The sequence below is a fragment of the Cebidichthys violaceus genome, unplaced genomic scaffold (genome assembly GCF_023349555.1).
Source record: "Cebidichthys violaceus isolate CVI_PGR_0920_01 unplaced genomic scaffold, fCebVio1.0.p SCAF_22, whole genome shotgun sequence".
Taxonomy (NCBI): domain Eukaryota; kingdom Metazoa; phylum Chordata; class Actinopteri; order Perciformes; family Stichaeidae; genus Cebidichthys; species Cebidichthys violaceus.
Window position 1 is genome coordinate 811,376 of NW_027176395.1, and position 15,031 is coordinate 826,406.

General features: G+C 39.2%; 1 protein-coding gene across 2 annotated transcripts; it reads left to right on the forward strand.

The window, feature by feature from the left end:
* Window positions 1-246: 246 nt before the first annotated feature.
* Window positions 247-13,314, forward strand: LOC137877576 (zinc finger protein ZFP2-like). 2 transcript variants are annotated; one of them, XR_011103558.1, is made up of 3 exons: window positions 247-574; window positions 4,239-5,722; window positions 10,146-13,314. XR_011103558.1 is itself a non-coding variant. In XM_068717554.1 (3 exons), the coding sequence occupies exons 1-3, from the start codon at window positions 481-483 to the stop codon at window positions 10,146-10,148; spliced, it is 1,368 nt and encodes a 455-aa protein (XP_068573655.1). In that variant the 5' UTR covers window positions 247-480; the 3' UTR covers window positions 10,149-13,314. The 2 variants fall into 2 exon arrangements, 1 of the variants encoding a protein (XP_068573655.1); XM_068717554.1 differs by having other exon boundaries at window positions 4,239-5,509.
* The last annotated feature ends 1,717 nt before the right edge of the window (window positions 13,315-15,031 follow it).

The following is a 15,031-nucleotide window of genomic DNA, read 5'->3' on the forward strand; positions in this document are numbered from 1 at the left end:
AGAACAATCATTACTCTTCTCAGGTCCTTGTGATTTCATGTATGAAAGCAACAAAAGGGGAAAACATCCAAGGTGGTGAATACTTTTAATAGGCATTCTATCTATCTATCTATCTATCTATCTACGGTACTGTTAACATTCTTTTTTTTAAATTATTTTATTATTTTATTATTATTTGGTTTGGTTGTTTTTATTGTTTTGGGGTAAATACTGATCCACACTCCGGAGCAGTAGGTGGCGGTAATGCACCAATAAGATGGAGACCAACCGCCGTATAACCAGAAGAAGAAGAAGAAAAACGGAAACTACTGGACGCTGTTTTCAACCCTGAAGTCCGGAGCCTAAGAGCTCGTGTGTTCTCTTCATTTCTTCCCTCAGTCTTTAAACAGTGTTCATGCTCCGGCTGATAACTTTGATGTAGTTTGGAGTGAGACTCGGTTACAGGAACTTAGGCTCAGAGATCTTCTAAAACGTTGAAACATGAACCGTTTCTGGAAACTCGGCACGAGACTTGAGGAGCGAAGTGAACGAGCTGACGGAATAAACGTGAGGCTTCACGATAACGACACACGTTGTAAGTACTTGAACTACTGGATTACAATACTGCAAACCTAACGTTACATTAAGACCATTAGTATCATTGTATGCTCACTGTGCGAGCGAGGCTGCTAGCTTGTAGCGTTAGCATGTTAGCTTGTAGCGTTAGCATGTTAGCTTGTAGCGTTAACTTATAGCTACAGCAAGCTCAGCTGCCACAGTTTGGAGAGAGGTGCCGCGACAGTTTAGCCTTTTATTATTCGTAATTTTACAATATGTGACAATACATTAAGGTCCTTGAAGGTTTGAATGTTGGTAGTTGTAATTGGTTTAGTAAAAACATGCAGATTTGTAATAGTATGGCTACTCTTTTTTTCATTAAACTAAGCTAATATAGGCTAACGTCAGTTCCACGCAGCGGACTGAATGAATTGATGCAAATTCAGGAAGTGCTACCCTGAGCCTTCCACTCAGCACTCATTGTATTCATACTAGTTTGTTGCACTCATTGTATTCGTTTGTTTCTGCGCTGTACTTTTGCGCTGGTTTCATGCTCTTAGATGTTTGTGTAAACAAGGAGATGCACTTATGAGTGCAAGGCCGAGATCTTCCTTGTGGCACTGGAACCGCAGTGGCACTTCAGCGGCAAGCGGCAGTCAGGCGTCAGTCAAGCGAGCGACACTCGTTCGAAACCCGTCAAGAAGCTGCCGAGCTGAGCGGGCGGAGCCACATTTCCTGAGAACACCCATTGTTGTTACGAGAGGTCAGCTGCCATAAATCAGTTTTATCATCATAGTAGATTCTGATTAACTTGTTTTCTAACGCGTAGATCGTAAACCCCTGAATATAAACCCATTGAAATCGGATGGGAAATGTAACTCAGTAACGGTCCGAATAAGTCAATCTATGTAGCTGGTTTAAAACGGTGTGCCTGTGAGCAACCAGGTTCGACTTTTACTTATTGAAATACTTCCGCCATCAACGTCATGATTTAGGCCGTTTTGAAACAAAAATACAATCTTTACTGATTATTAGGCCTTAATAGTCAAAGATTATCAGCTGCAATAATCAATAACTAATACGTTTTTCACTTTTTCGTGACATCCAAGCATCTACAGAGTGCCAAATGACCCTGACAAGTGCTTATGCCTAGATGTTCGAATACATTTTTTTTTAAATATGTAATATCTTCACTCTTCCTCTGCTTATATGAAGGTGTCAGTAGATGCCACAAGCTGCCAGTGCCAACAGTAGTCAGAGGGGTGTGCCCCCCTGGTCCGTGTACGTTTTGATAGTCTGTTTTATGGATTATTTGTTTTTTTTCTTTTGAAGAGCGACGCAAAGTAAGACAGGTAGTCCGGAAGTAAACAAATGTCAAAATATAAATCAAGGCAATAGAATGACCGTATGCAAGTCAGCTGTTAGTCTATGGTGCGAGCACATACCAGGGTAACATTAGAAGAAAAATAAATAAACGTGGGCCGATGGGAGTATGTTAGCAACAATAGTTGACTACATGCGATTTAATATTAATTTATCCATGTACACGGCAATAATCAACTTTTCGATTAATCTGTGGATTGTTTGATGCAATACAGTTCGTAATGGGGTTTAATCAAAATCCTATCGTGACAACAACGTGTTCTTAGGAAATGTGGCTCCACCCGCTCGGCTCTGCAGCTTCTTGACGGGTGCCGAACGAGTGCCGCTCGCTTGCCACAGTTGTGGCGCCTGACTGACGCCTGACTGACGCTTGCCGCTGAGGTGCCGCTGTCTCTCACTTATGACTTCTGGTGACTAGTAGTTCTCTTGAATACCTATGATGAATACACTTATTGTAAGACGCTTTGGATAAAAGCGTCTGCTAAATGACTGTAATGTAATTGTAAATATGGATAAGATGCATTGTACCGTTTTGAATGACGTCTATTATTAAAAGCGTTGGCAACGAATTTCATTATCAATTCGTTGTGTCGCGCGATTCTTACGCCACTCAATAAGTCGCGGAGATGTTTGAGTATAAAAAAAAAAGTTGGTTGAGCGCAGAGCGGAGGTAGAGGAAAGACCATCGGAGAAACCTTTAACGTTGTTCTGAAACACACGGCGGAGGCAGAGAAATCAGTACGACCTGAGTCATCCAAGGTGTGGGAGCATTTCACACTAAATAAATCGAAAGGGTGTGTTAATTGCAAGATATGCAAAAGCAGCATGGCACGGGAGAACCGCGGTGATGCTTCAGCACCTAAAACGTAATCAAAAATATAATTTTTAGGACATTTAACAGACACGACAGACAGAGAGTGGGGCTGTACACAGTTTAAATGTGGAGGAAGTGAGTAAAACAAAGTGATGTACTAACAAGAAGACGGTAAATACATTGTTTGGCTTACAGCAATATACAAACAATATAAAGTATTATACCGTTTAATATCCAAGTGAGAATATTTCCGATGAAAAGACGTTTAAAACTGGTTCAAAAGGGAAAACTTTTTGAATAAATCTTGTTATATTTACATTTGTCCACCTAGTTAATATAGCAGACCATCTGAATCCAGCTCCTGTGTGGCTTTGACAGCGACATTTAAAGAAGGAAAGGGAGATTATGGTTGTAATTAAAGAACATTGTTTGTTATATTTATATTGTTTAATAAATACAAATTATTGTTTCCTGTGTCACTTGGTCTTCTTCGTCCTGTAAGTGGAAACTGATGTGTTATTATGACTATTTAGTTGCTACACATTTTTACTGTGAGCATTTCAACGTTAAAACACGGTGAGGTTGAAAATACGTTTTAAAGTGAAAGTTTTTTTTCAACGACTATTTGAAGTTTATTAAACGTTCACGTTTAGTCGACATTTCACCTGAACTGTAACCAAATACACTTCATACATCAATAGGCTCTTCTTGGTTATACTACCATGATTATTTTAGTAAATAAATAAATACTTCTGCATAATTTTGGCAATTTTTTATTGAGATAAATATTCAATAACTTCAGTGTTACAAAGTGTAGCATGATCAAAATTATTTCATACATCAAAGGCTTCCTCCTGGTTATACTACAACAGTTATAGAAAAATGTGCTTTTGTGTAATGTAGATTTTTTGTTTTATTTGAAAAAATATTCAATAACTTTGTGTTTGTGTAGGAGGGGGTTGGCCTATAGCTTCCTGAGAGCAGTCTCTAGATGAAGTTTATTAGTTCAGATTGTGTCGTTGTTGTTATTGTCACATTTCAGTTTCATCATCTTCACATGGATGTTCTCTACGGCTGACTACCAAGGTGGAGCGCTATTGGTTCAGAAACGGAGCGCAGCTATGATGCACGTCCACGGTTACGTTGTGGCTGCTTCTGAAGGTTCTGTCCACTGTTTCTACGGTGGCAGGTTTACGTACATTAGTCAACTATAACTGCCCACATGATCACATCTCAGCCGGACTGTATGCAGGATGCAGGTTCTTTGAATACTTAACAATGTTTGGTAGTACCACACTTTCTTACCACGTAAACTATTGATGACCTCATTGCTGCTGGTGCGTTGTGTCTTTACAATTTGTGTCGGCATGTCTGTTTGGTAGCTGTGCACAGGGAGTGTAAGAGGGAATGATGGCAGGAAAACAAGTGTATCTACAGGAGACTGTTTGCTCAATACTAATATTTCTTTGTAACGTCTCTGTGTGTGTTTACTGTTTTCCTGCAGACGTCCAGCAGCTGTTGGTGGTTAAAGAAGAGGTTCCTCCTGAGCAGCAGGAGTGGAGCTCCAGTCTGGAACAGGAGGACCCAGAGCCCCCACACATTAAAGAGGAACCGGAGGACCCAGAGTCCCCACACATTAAAGAGGAACAGGAGGACCCAGAGCCCTCACACATTAAAGAGGAACAGGAGGACCCAGAGCCCCCACACATTAAAGAGGAACAGGAGGACCCAGAGCCCCCACACATTAAAGAGGAGCAGGAGGACCCAGAGCCCCCACACATTAAAGAGGAACAGGAGGACCCAGAGCCCCCACACATTAAAGAGGAACAGGAGGACCCAGAGCCCCCACACATTAAAGAGGAACAGGAGGAACTCTGGACCAGTCAGGAGGGAGAGCAGCTTCAAGGGCTGGAGGAGGCTGATGTCAAGTTCTCATTCACTCTTGTGAAGAGTGAAGATGATGAAGAGGAAGCTCAGTCCTCAGAGCTCCATCAAAGACGAACTGAACAGATGGAAACAGAAGCTGATGGAGAGGACTGTGGAGGACCAGATCCAGACAGACATCCAGAACCAGATACTGATGACAAGACCGGAGACTCTTCTGACACTGATGACAGTAATGATTGGAAGGAGACCAGAGAACCTCAGTCAGGTTTAAACTCTGTGAAACCTGATGAAGTCCTTGTCAGTGATTCAAGATGTAGTGCTGGAGAGAAACTATTTAGATGTTCTGAGTGTGAGAAAACTTTTGGCACCAGTGGAAATCTGAAGAAACACATGAGAATCCACACAGGAGAGAAACCTTACAGCTGTTCAGTTTGCACGAAATCTTTTAACCAGCGTGCAAATTTACAGAAACACATGATAATCCATACGGGAGAGAAACCTTACAGCTGCTCAGTTTGTCAGAAATCTTTTAACGATTGTTCACATTTACAGAAACACATGAGAATCCACACAGGAGAGAAACCATTCAGCTGCTCAGTTTGTGAGAAATCTTTTGCACAGAAACAGGTTTTACAGAGACACATGAGAATCCACACAGGAGAGAAACCTTTCAGCTGCTCAGTTTGTGAGAAAAATTTCACTAGAAGTGGAGATCTGAAGCAACACATGAGAACCCACACGGGAGAGAAACCTTACAGCTGCTCAGTTTGTGATCAAGGTTTCATTGGAAGTGGAGATCTGAACAGACACATGAGAATCCACACAGGAGAGAAACCTTACTGCTGCTCAGTTTGTGCTAAAAGATTTAAGCGCAACGGAGCTTTAAAGGTACACATGAAAACTCACACAGGAAAGAATCCCCTTTAGCCCTTTTACCCAATCACCCCTCCGCACATCCCTTCTAGCGTTGGGCCCATAGGGCGGTGGATCATTATAGACTTTTTAGATGCTCTGAGTGTGAGAAAACATTTGGCACCAGTGGAAATCTGAAGAGACACATGAGAAGCCACACAGGAGAGAAACCTTTCAGCTGCTCAATTTGTAAGAAATCTTTTTACTAATCTGCACATTTACAGAGACACATGAGAATCCACACAGGAGAGAAACCTTTCAGCTCCTCAGTTTGTAATAAAAGATTTAAGCGCAATGCATCTCTAAAGGTACACATGGAAACTCACACAGGAAAGAATCCCCTTTAGCCCTTTTACCCAATCACCCCATCACATATCCCTTGGAGCGGTGGGCCCATAGGGCGGCGGCTCAATGTAGATTTTTCAGGTTGTTCTTGGTCGAACCATATGTCTCATGTCCCGGAAACCAGACCCTCACCAATAGCAATATGCTGCTTCTTCTTTTTTTCATTTAATCTAAATGATAAGATTGGAGTTAATTCTTTAAAGTAGTTTCCCTGTCCTCCTCACTTTAATTATTATTATTAGATTATTATAAAGGTGCAAAGGTCTAAAAAAAGTCGTAGTATAGCATGTCGAAAAAAGTCATAGTATAGTATGTCGAAAAAAGTCATAGTATAGTATGTCGAAAAAAGTCATAGTATGTTGAAAAATATAGTATAGCATGTCGAAAAATGTCATAGTAGAGCATGTCGAAAAAAGTCATAATATAGCACGTCGAAAATTGTCATAGTATAGCATGTCGAAAAAAGTCATAGTATAGCATGTCAAAAAATATCATAGTATAGCATGTCGAAAAATGTCATAGTAGAGCATGACGAAAAAAGTCATAGTATAGCATGTCGAAAAGTCATAGTATAGCATGTCGAAAAGTCATAGTATAGCATGTCGAAAAGTCATAGTATAGCATGTTGAAAAAAGTCATGGTATAGCATGTCGAAATAAAACATAGTATAGCATGTTGAAAAAAGTCATAGTATAGCATGTTGAAAAAAGTCATGGTATAGCATGTTGAAAAAAGTCATGGTATAGCATGTTGAAAAGTCATAGTATAGCATGTCGAAAAAAGTCATAGTATAGTATGTCGAAAATTGTCATAGTATAGCATGTTGAAAAAAGTCATAGTATAATATGTCAAAAATTGTCATAGTATAGCATGTTGAAAAAAGTCATAGTATAGCATGTTGAAAAAAGTCGTGGTATAGCATGTCGAAAAAATTCGTGGTATAGCATGTTGAAAAGTCATAGTACAGCATGTCGAAAAAAGTCATAGTATAGCATGTCGAAAAGTCTCATAGTATAGCATGTCGAAAAAAGTCATAGTATAGCATGTCGAAAAAAGTCATAGTATAGCATATCGAAAAAAGTCATAGTATAGCATGTCGAAAAGTCATAGTATAGCATGTCGAAAAAAGTCATAGTATAGCATGTTGAAAAAAGTCATAGTATAGCATGTCGAAAAGTCATAGTATAGCATGTTGAAAAAAGTCATAGTATAGCATTTCGAAAAATGTCATAGTATAGCATGTCGAAAAGTCATAGTATAGCATGTCGAAAAAAGTCATAGTATAGCATGTCGAAAAGTCATAGTATAGCATGTCGAAAAAAGTCATAGTATAGCATGTCGAAAAAAGTCATAGTATAGCATGTCGAAAAAAGTCATAGTATAGTATGTTGAAAAAAGTCATAGTATAGCATGTCGAAAAAAGTCATAGTGTAGTATGTTGAAAAAAGTCATAGTATCGTATGTCAAAAATTGTCATAGTATAGCATGTCAAAAATTGTCATAGTATAGCATGTTGAAAAAAGTCCTAGTATAGTATGTCAAAAATTGTCATAGTATAGCATGTTGAAAAAAGTCATAGTATAGCATGTCGAAAAATGTCATAGTATAGCATGTCGAAAAAAGTCATAGTATAGCATGTCGAAAAAAGTCATAGTATAGCATGTCGAAATAAAACATAGTATAGCATGTCGAAAAAAGTCATGGTATAGCATGTCGAAAAAAGTCATGGTATAGTATGTTGAAAAAAGTCATAGTATAGCATGTCGAAAAATGTCATAGTATAGCATGTTGAAAAGTCATAGTATAGCATGTCGAAAAAAGTCATAGTATAGCATGTTGAAAAGTCATAGTATAGCATGTCGAAAAAAGTCATAGTATAGCATGTCGAAAAAAGTCATAGTATAGCATGTCGAAAAGTCATAGTATAGCATGTCGAAAAAAGTCATAGTATAGCATGTCGAAAAAAGTCGTGGTATAGCATGTTGAAAAGTCATAGTATAGCATGTCGAAAAAAGTCATAGTATAGCATGTCGAAAAAAGTCATAGTATAGCATGTCGAAAAAAGTCATAGTATAGCATGTCGAAAAAAGTCATAGTATAGCATGTTGAAAAGTCATAGTATAGCATGTCGAAAAATGTCATAGTATAGCATGTCGAAAAATGTCATAGTATAGCATGTCGAAAAAAGTCATAGTATAGCATGTCGAAAAGTCATAGTATAGCATGTCGAAAAAGTCATAGTATAGCATGTCGAAAAAAGTCATAGTATAGCATGTCGAAAAGTCATAGTATAGCATGTCGAAAAGTCATAGTATAGCATGTCGAAAAAAGTCATAGTATAGCATGTCGAAAAAAGTCATAGTATAGCATGTTGAAAAAAGTCATAGTATAGTATGTTGAAAAAAGTCATAGTATAGCATGTCGAAAAAAGTCATAGTGTAGTATGTTGAAAAAAGTCATAGTATCGTATGTCAAAAATTGTCATAGTATAGCATGTCAAAAATTGTCATAGTATAGCATGTTGAAAAAAGTCCTAGTATAGTATGTCAAAAATTGTCATAGTATAGCATGTTGAAAAAAGTCATAGTATAGTATGTTGAAAAAAGTCATAGTATAGCATGTCGAAATAAAACATAGTATAGCATGTCGAAAAAAGTCATGGTATAGCATGTCGAAAAAAGTCATGGTATAGCATGTTGAAAAGTCATGGTATAGCATGTTGAAAAGTCATAGTATAGCATGTCGAAAAAAGTCATAGTATAGCATGTTGAAAAAAGTCATGGTATAGCATGTTGAAAAGTCATAGTATAGCATGTCGAAAAAAAGTCATAGTATAGCATGTCGAAAAAAGTCGTGGTATAGCATGTTGAAAAGTCGTGGTATAGCATGTTGAAAAGTCATAGTATAGCATGTCGAAAAAAGTCATAGTATAGCATGTCGAAAAAAGTCATAGTATAGCATGTCGAAAAATGTCATAGTATAGCATGTCGAAAAAAGTCATAGTATAGCATGTCGAAAAAAGTCATAGTATAGCATGTTGAAAAGTCATAGTATAGCATGTCGAAAAATGTCATAGTATAGCATGTCGAAAAATGTCATAGTATTGCATGTCGAAAAAAGTCATAGTATAGCATGTTGAAAAGTCATAGTATAGCATGTCGAAAAATGTCATAGTATAGCATGTCGAAAAGTCATAGTATAGCATGTCGAAAAAAGTCATAGTATAGCATGTCGAAAAAAGTCATAGTATAGTATGTTGAAAAGTCATAGTATAGCATGTCGAAAAAAGTCATAGTATAGCATGTCGAAAAGTCATAGTATAGCATGTTGAAAAAAGTCATAGTATAGCATGTCGAAATAAAACATAGTATAGCATGTCGAAAAAAGTCATAGTATAGCATGTCGAAATAAAACATAGTATAGCATGTTGAAAAGTCATAGTATAGCATGTCGAAAAAAGTCATAGTATAGTATGTTGAAAAAAGTCATAGTATAGCATGTCGAAATAAAACATAGTATAGCATGTCGAAAAAAGTCATAGTATAGCATGTCGAAATAAAACATAGTATAGCATGTCGAAAAAAGTCATGGTATAGCATGTCGAAAAAAGTCATGGTATAGCATGTTGAAAAGTCATAGTATAGCATGTCGAAAAAAGTCATAGTATAGCATGTCGAAAAGTCATAGTATAGTATGTCGAAAAAAGTCATAGTATAGCATGTCGAAATAAAACATAGTATAGCATGTCGAAAAAAGTCATAGTATAGCATGTCGAAATAAAACATAGTATAGCATGTCGAAATAAAACATAGTATAGCATGTTGAAAAAAGTCATAGTATAGCATGTCGAAAAAAGTCATAGTATAGCGTGTCGAAAAAAGTCATAGTATAGTATGGGATTTTAAAGGAAACTGTGCATAGTCACAAACCAATTTCACCTCAGGTTGAAAGCACACCACCTCAAGGTGTCACTCAGTGAGAACCAGGACATTCTGATGTAGCATTTCAAAATTAAAGCCTTTCAAAATCTCATGCATGAGACAATTTGTGATTTGACGTTAGCTCATGCATGCGATTTCGAAGGACTTTAGTTTTGAAATGCTACATCAGAATGTCCTGGTTCTCGCTGAGTGACACCTTGAGGTGGTCTGCTATCAAGCTGAGGTGAAATGATTTTGTAACTATGCACCATTTCCTCCTAATAATCGTCACGGTCTCTGAACATTTATGCCGATGACACCCAGCTTGTCTTGTCATTTCCCCCCAGTGACACCCAAGTGGAGAGACACTCGAGGCTGACATCTCGAAGTGGATGACGACACACCACCTCAACCTAGACAAAACCGAGCTACTGTTCCTCCCGGGGAAGGGTTGCCCGCACCGGGACCTGTCCATCACCATAAATGATACCGTGGTGACGCCGACTCGGACTGCGAGGAACCTGGGTGTGACCCTGGATGACCAACTGTCATTCTCAGCAAACATTTCATCCGTTACACGCTCCTGCAGATTCCTGCTCTACAACATCAGGAGGATTCGTCCCTTCCTCACTGACGAGACGGCGCAGGTTCTCATCCAGGCTCTTGTCATCTCCCGCCTGGACTACTGCAACTCTCTACTCGCCGGAGCCCCGGCGTCGGCCATCAGACCTCTGAGAGCTCGCATCCAGTTTAAGACTCTGGTGCTAGCCTACAGGGCAGTGAAAGGAACAGCTCCTTCCTATCTCCAGGCCACGGTCAAGCCTTACACCCCCGCCCGACCACTTCGCTCTGCTGCCTCGGGGCGATCGGTCCCCCCGTCGCTCAGAGGTCCCTGCGGCCGATGGACCCGGTCACGGCTGTTTTCTGTCCTGGCCCCACAGTGGTGGAATGAACTTCCCACTGACGTCAGGACAGCGGAGTCGCTGCCCATCTTTCATCAGGCTGAAGACCCACCTCTTCAGGAAGTGCTACCCTGAGCCTTCCACTTAGCACTTATTGTATTCATACTAGCTTGTTGCACTTATTGTATTCGTATTACTTTGTTTTGCACTTACTGTTTTTGTTTGTTTCTGCACTGTACTTTGGCTCTGAGTTATGCTCTTAGATGCTTGTTTGGAAAAGGAGATGTACTTCTGACTTCTGGTGACTAGTAGTTCTTTTGATTACCAATGTTGAATGCATTTATTGTAAGTTGCTTTGGATAAAAGTGTCTGCTAAATGACTGTAATGTAATGAACATAATGAGACACACTGTTTTTAAACTGTCCGTGGGAAGAATTAACCTATAAGAGTCTGTTCATTCTTGGTTAAAGACTCTAGTCTCTCTGGTCTCTCTGACCACTTTTCTCTTTTTGGAGAACGTCATGTGAAACAACTTCTCTGACTCACGTAATAATGCTCCTGCTCTTCGTTCTCTTTCCTCGTCTCAGCCCCGTGTCTGTAAATTACTCACTCGAGTCAGGAAACGTGTCGGAATACCCATATTTGATTGACTGAGCTGCATCACGTGATGTGATTTACAACACATGTAATTGGTCGGTTTGTTTCCTGGACCACAGACAGAGTGTCGTAAAGGCTAGAAAATCTGCGCCGGTTAAAATATAGGCGCTCCATCAAAATTTAATAATTCTCAATTCGGTTTTAGGTCCAGGGTCCGGATACAACGGTGTCTGGGTCCGGATCCGGACCGCGGTCCGCCTATTAGTGACCCCTGGTATAGCATGTGGAAAAAAAGTCACGGTATAGCATGTGGAAAAAAAGTCACGGTATAGCATGTGGAAAAAAAGTCACGGTATAGCATGTCGAAAAAAAGTCACGGTATAGCATGTCGAAAAAAGGTCACGGTATAGAATGTGGAAAAAAGGTCACGGTATAGCATGTGGAAAAAAGGTCACGGTATAGCATGTGGAAAAAAAGTCATGGTATAGCATGTGGAAAAAAAGAAGTCATGGTATAGCATGTGGAAAAAAAGTCATGGTATAGCATGTCAAAAAAAGTCATAGTATAGCATGGGATTTTAAAGGAAATGGTGCATAGTTACAAAATCATTTCACTTCAGGTTAATAGCAGACCATCTCAAGGTGTCACTCAGAGAGAACCAGGACATTCTGATATAGCATTTCAAAATGAAAGCCCTTCAAAATCACATGCATTGAAGTGGCTGTGTTAGATTTGAAGTCACAGTTAAGTGACCAATTTCCTGTCTGTAGTTAATTGTGTGCATTAGTATGTGTGTGTGTGTGTGTGTGTGTGTGTGTGTGTATGTATGTGTGTATAGGTGTATGTGTGTGCGCACCGAAGGACTTCCCCCTCCCTTTTTTCCACCACAGGCGAGTAAAATACAGATACAGATACAGGAGAACATTCCTGCCCACTGCAATAAGACTTTATAATAAATCACCTCTGGACAAATCAAGCCACACATTAGATCCGTGAGTGACCGTGGCTAAGTGGAGAGCATGGCCGCCTTTCAATCAGAGGGTCTGCGGTTTGATCCCCCGCTCCTACCTACTCACCTTCTATTCCTTGAGCAAGACACTTAACCCCCTAATTGCTCCTGTAGCTGCGTCTACGGTGTGTAAAAAGATAAGTCGCTTTGGATAAAAGCGTCTGCTAAATGACTAAAGTAAATGTAATGAGGAACATTTACTACCAGGTAATGAATTTTCTGAGAAATTTACTTTAAATGCAGATTTGATATTTATTGCAGGATAGTTTAGCAGGGACACAGCAACAGCTCACACAAAATAAAACTATTCTTGATTTGATTAGTTACAATTTCTTTTTAGGTTATATGGGTCTTTATATACTCATTTTTTCCGGTGCCGGGGCTCGGTGGAGCTGGATTGAAGAAGTAATAAATCCTTTAGGGGGTTTTTGGAGCGGAGGTCCGGCCGGAACCTTCATCTCCTCCTGCGTGGGACGACAAAGTCCGTTCAGCGATCCTGCAGGCTCCCCACGCACAGATCGGGAGCGAGCGAAGGATTTTGCAAAGTTAGCGGAAAGATTAACGTGAGAGAACATCCGGTTTCATATGAACATCCGGTTTTCAAAATAAGATGCCAACACAGTGTATATACAAATTGCAAATAAGATTAAATGAATTATATTCATACAAGTACAAAACATGTTACCTGCATCTCGTGAGTTAAAGGGAAAATACACCTGAATTCTCCATGAAGTGTCTTTATTCTTTGATTTGAGGGTTGATGGAAATATATTAAAATGAATATTACCTGACTTACTGCTGAACACAGTTGGATTTTGCAGCTTGTTGAATTCTAAAATGGTTCATATGTTCATGGTCACATAAGAGTTGATTAAATTGTTATATTATCTGGTTCCATTGATACACTGGAACCAGATAATATAATACATAGTAATGTCTTTTGTTCCATATATTGTGTTTAAACATTTCATCACATCAGACCACATTGATAGCTCAGATTTACTTGTGTTCTAATGCAGGGATGCACCGATACCAATATTTGTGTATCGCAGACCTGGGCATTGTACGGCCCACGGGACGTCAATGGGAAATTAGGAATAACACGAAAATAAGTGTACATCATGCCAGAATACAGCTGCATTGTTTTTATTGTGTTTATTTATCTATCGCTCAGAAGAGGTTGGTTCTCTTTGGATCGACCTCCATATGTGAACAAACATTCTCTGTGATGAAGTTTAATAAATCCAGATCCAGATCCTCTCTCACCGACGATCACTTGTCAGCTGTCCTTCACATCTCACCTCACACATTCAACCTGACTTCAGTTCATCGTTCACTGAACAGAAAATTAGGTAATTGGACTACAAACAATAGTAATAAAAGTACTCATTTTGCAGAAACATGATCCCTGACAGTGTCTTACTATAATATATGGATATTACATTATCCATATATAATAGTCCAGAGCACCTCTGGACCTGTCAGGAGGGAGAGCAGCTTCAAGGTCTGGAGGAGGCTGATGTCAAGTTCTCATTCACTCCTGTGAAGAGTGAAGATGATGAAGAGGAAGCTCAGTCCTCACAGCTTCATCAAAGACAAACTGAACAGTTGGAAACAGAAGCTGATGGAGAAGACTGTGGAGGACCAGAACCAGACAGGAACTCAGATCCAGATAGACATCAAGGACAAGATACTGATGACAAGACTGGAGACTCTTCTGACACTGATGACAGTGTTGATTGGAAGGAGACCAGAGAACCTCAGTCAGGTTTAAACTCTGTGAAACCTGATGAAGTCCTTGTCAGTGATTCAAGATGTAGTGCTGGAGAGAAACTACTGAGATGTTCTGAGTGTGAGAAAACATTTAGCACCAGAGGAACTCTGAAGACACACATGAGAATCCACACAGGGGAGAAACCTTACAGCTGCTCAGTTTGTGATAAAAGATTTAGGTTCAACACAGATCTAAAGGTACACATCAAAACTCACAGGAAAGAATCCCCTTTAGTCCTTTTACCCAATCACCCCTCCACATATCCCTTCGAGCGGTGGGCCCATAGGGCGGCAGCTCAAGGTAGATTTTTCGGGTTGTTCCTGGTCGAAGCATATGTCTCATGTCCCAGAAACCAGACCCTCACCAGCAGCAAAATGTTGGTTTTTCTTTCATTGTACAAATGATTGATTGAAAGGTAAATATGGAGACAAGTGTATTGGCATACAGATGAGTATATGTATGTGTGTTTGAGGCATAAGATCTTGAAATGAATAATTCCAACATGCTATACTATGACTTTTTTCGACATGCTATACTATGACATTTTTCGACATGCTATACTATGACTTTTTTCAACATACTATACTATGACTTTTTTCAACATGCTATACTATGACAATTTTTGACATGCTATACTATGACAATTTTTGACATACTATACTATGACTTTTTTCAACATACTACACTATGACTTTTTTCGACATGCTATACTATGACTTTTTTCGACATGCTATACTATGACTTTTCGACATGCTATATTATGACTTTTTTCGACATGCTATACTATGACTTTTCAACATGCTATACCATGACTTTTTTCGACATGCTATACTATGACATTTTTCGAAATGCTATACTATGACTTTTTACGACATGCTATACTATGACTTTTTCGACATGCTATACTATGACTTTTTTCGACATGCTATACTATGACTTTTCGACATGCT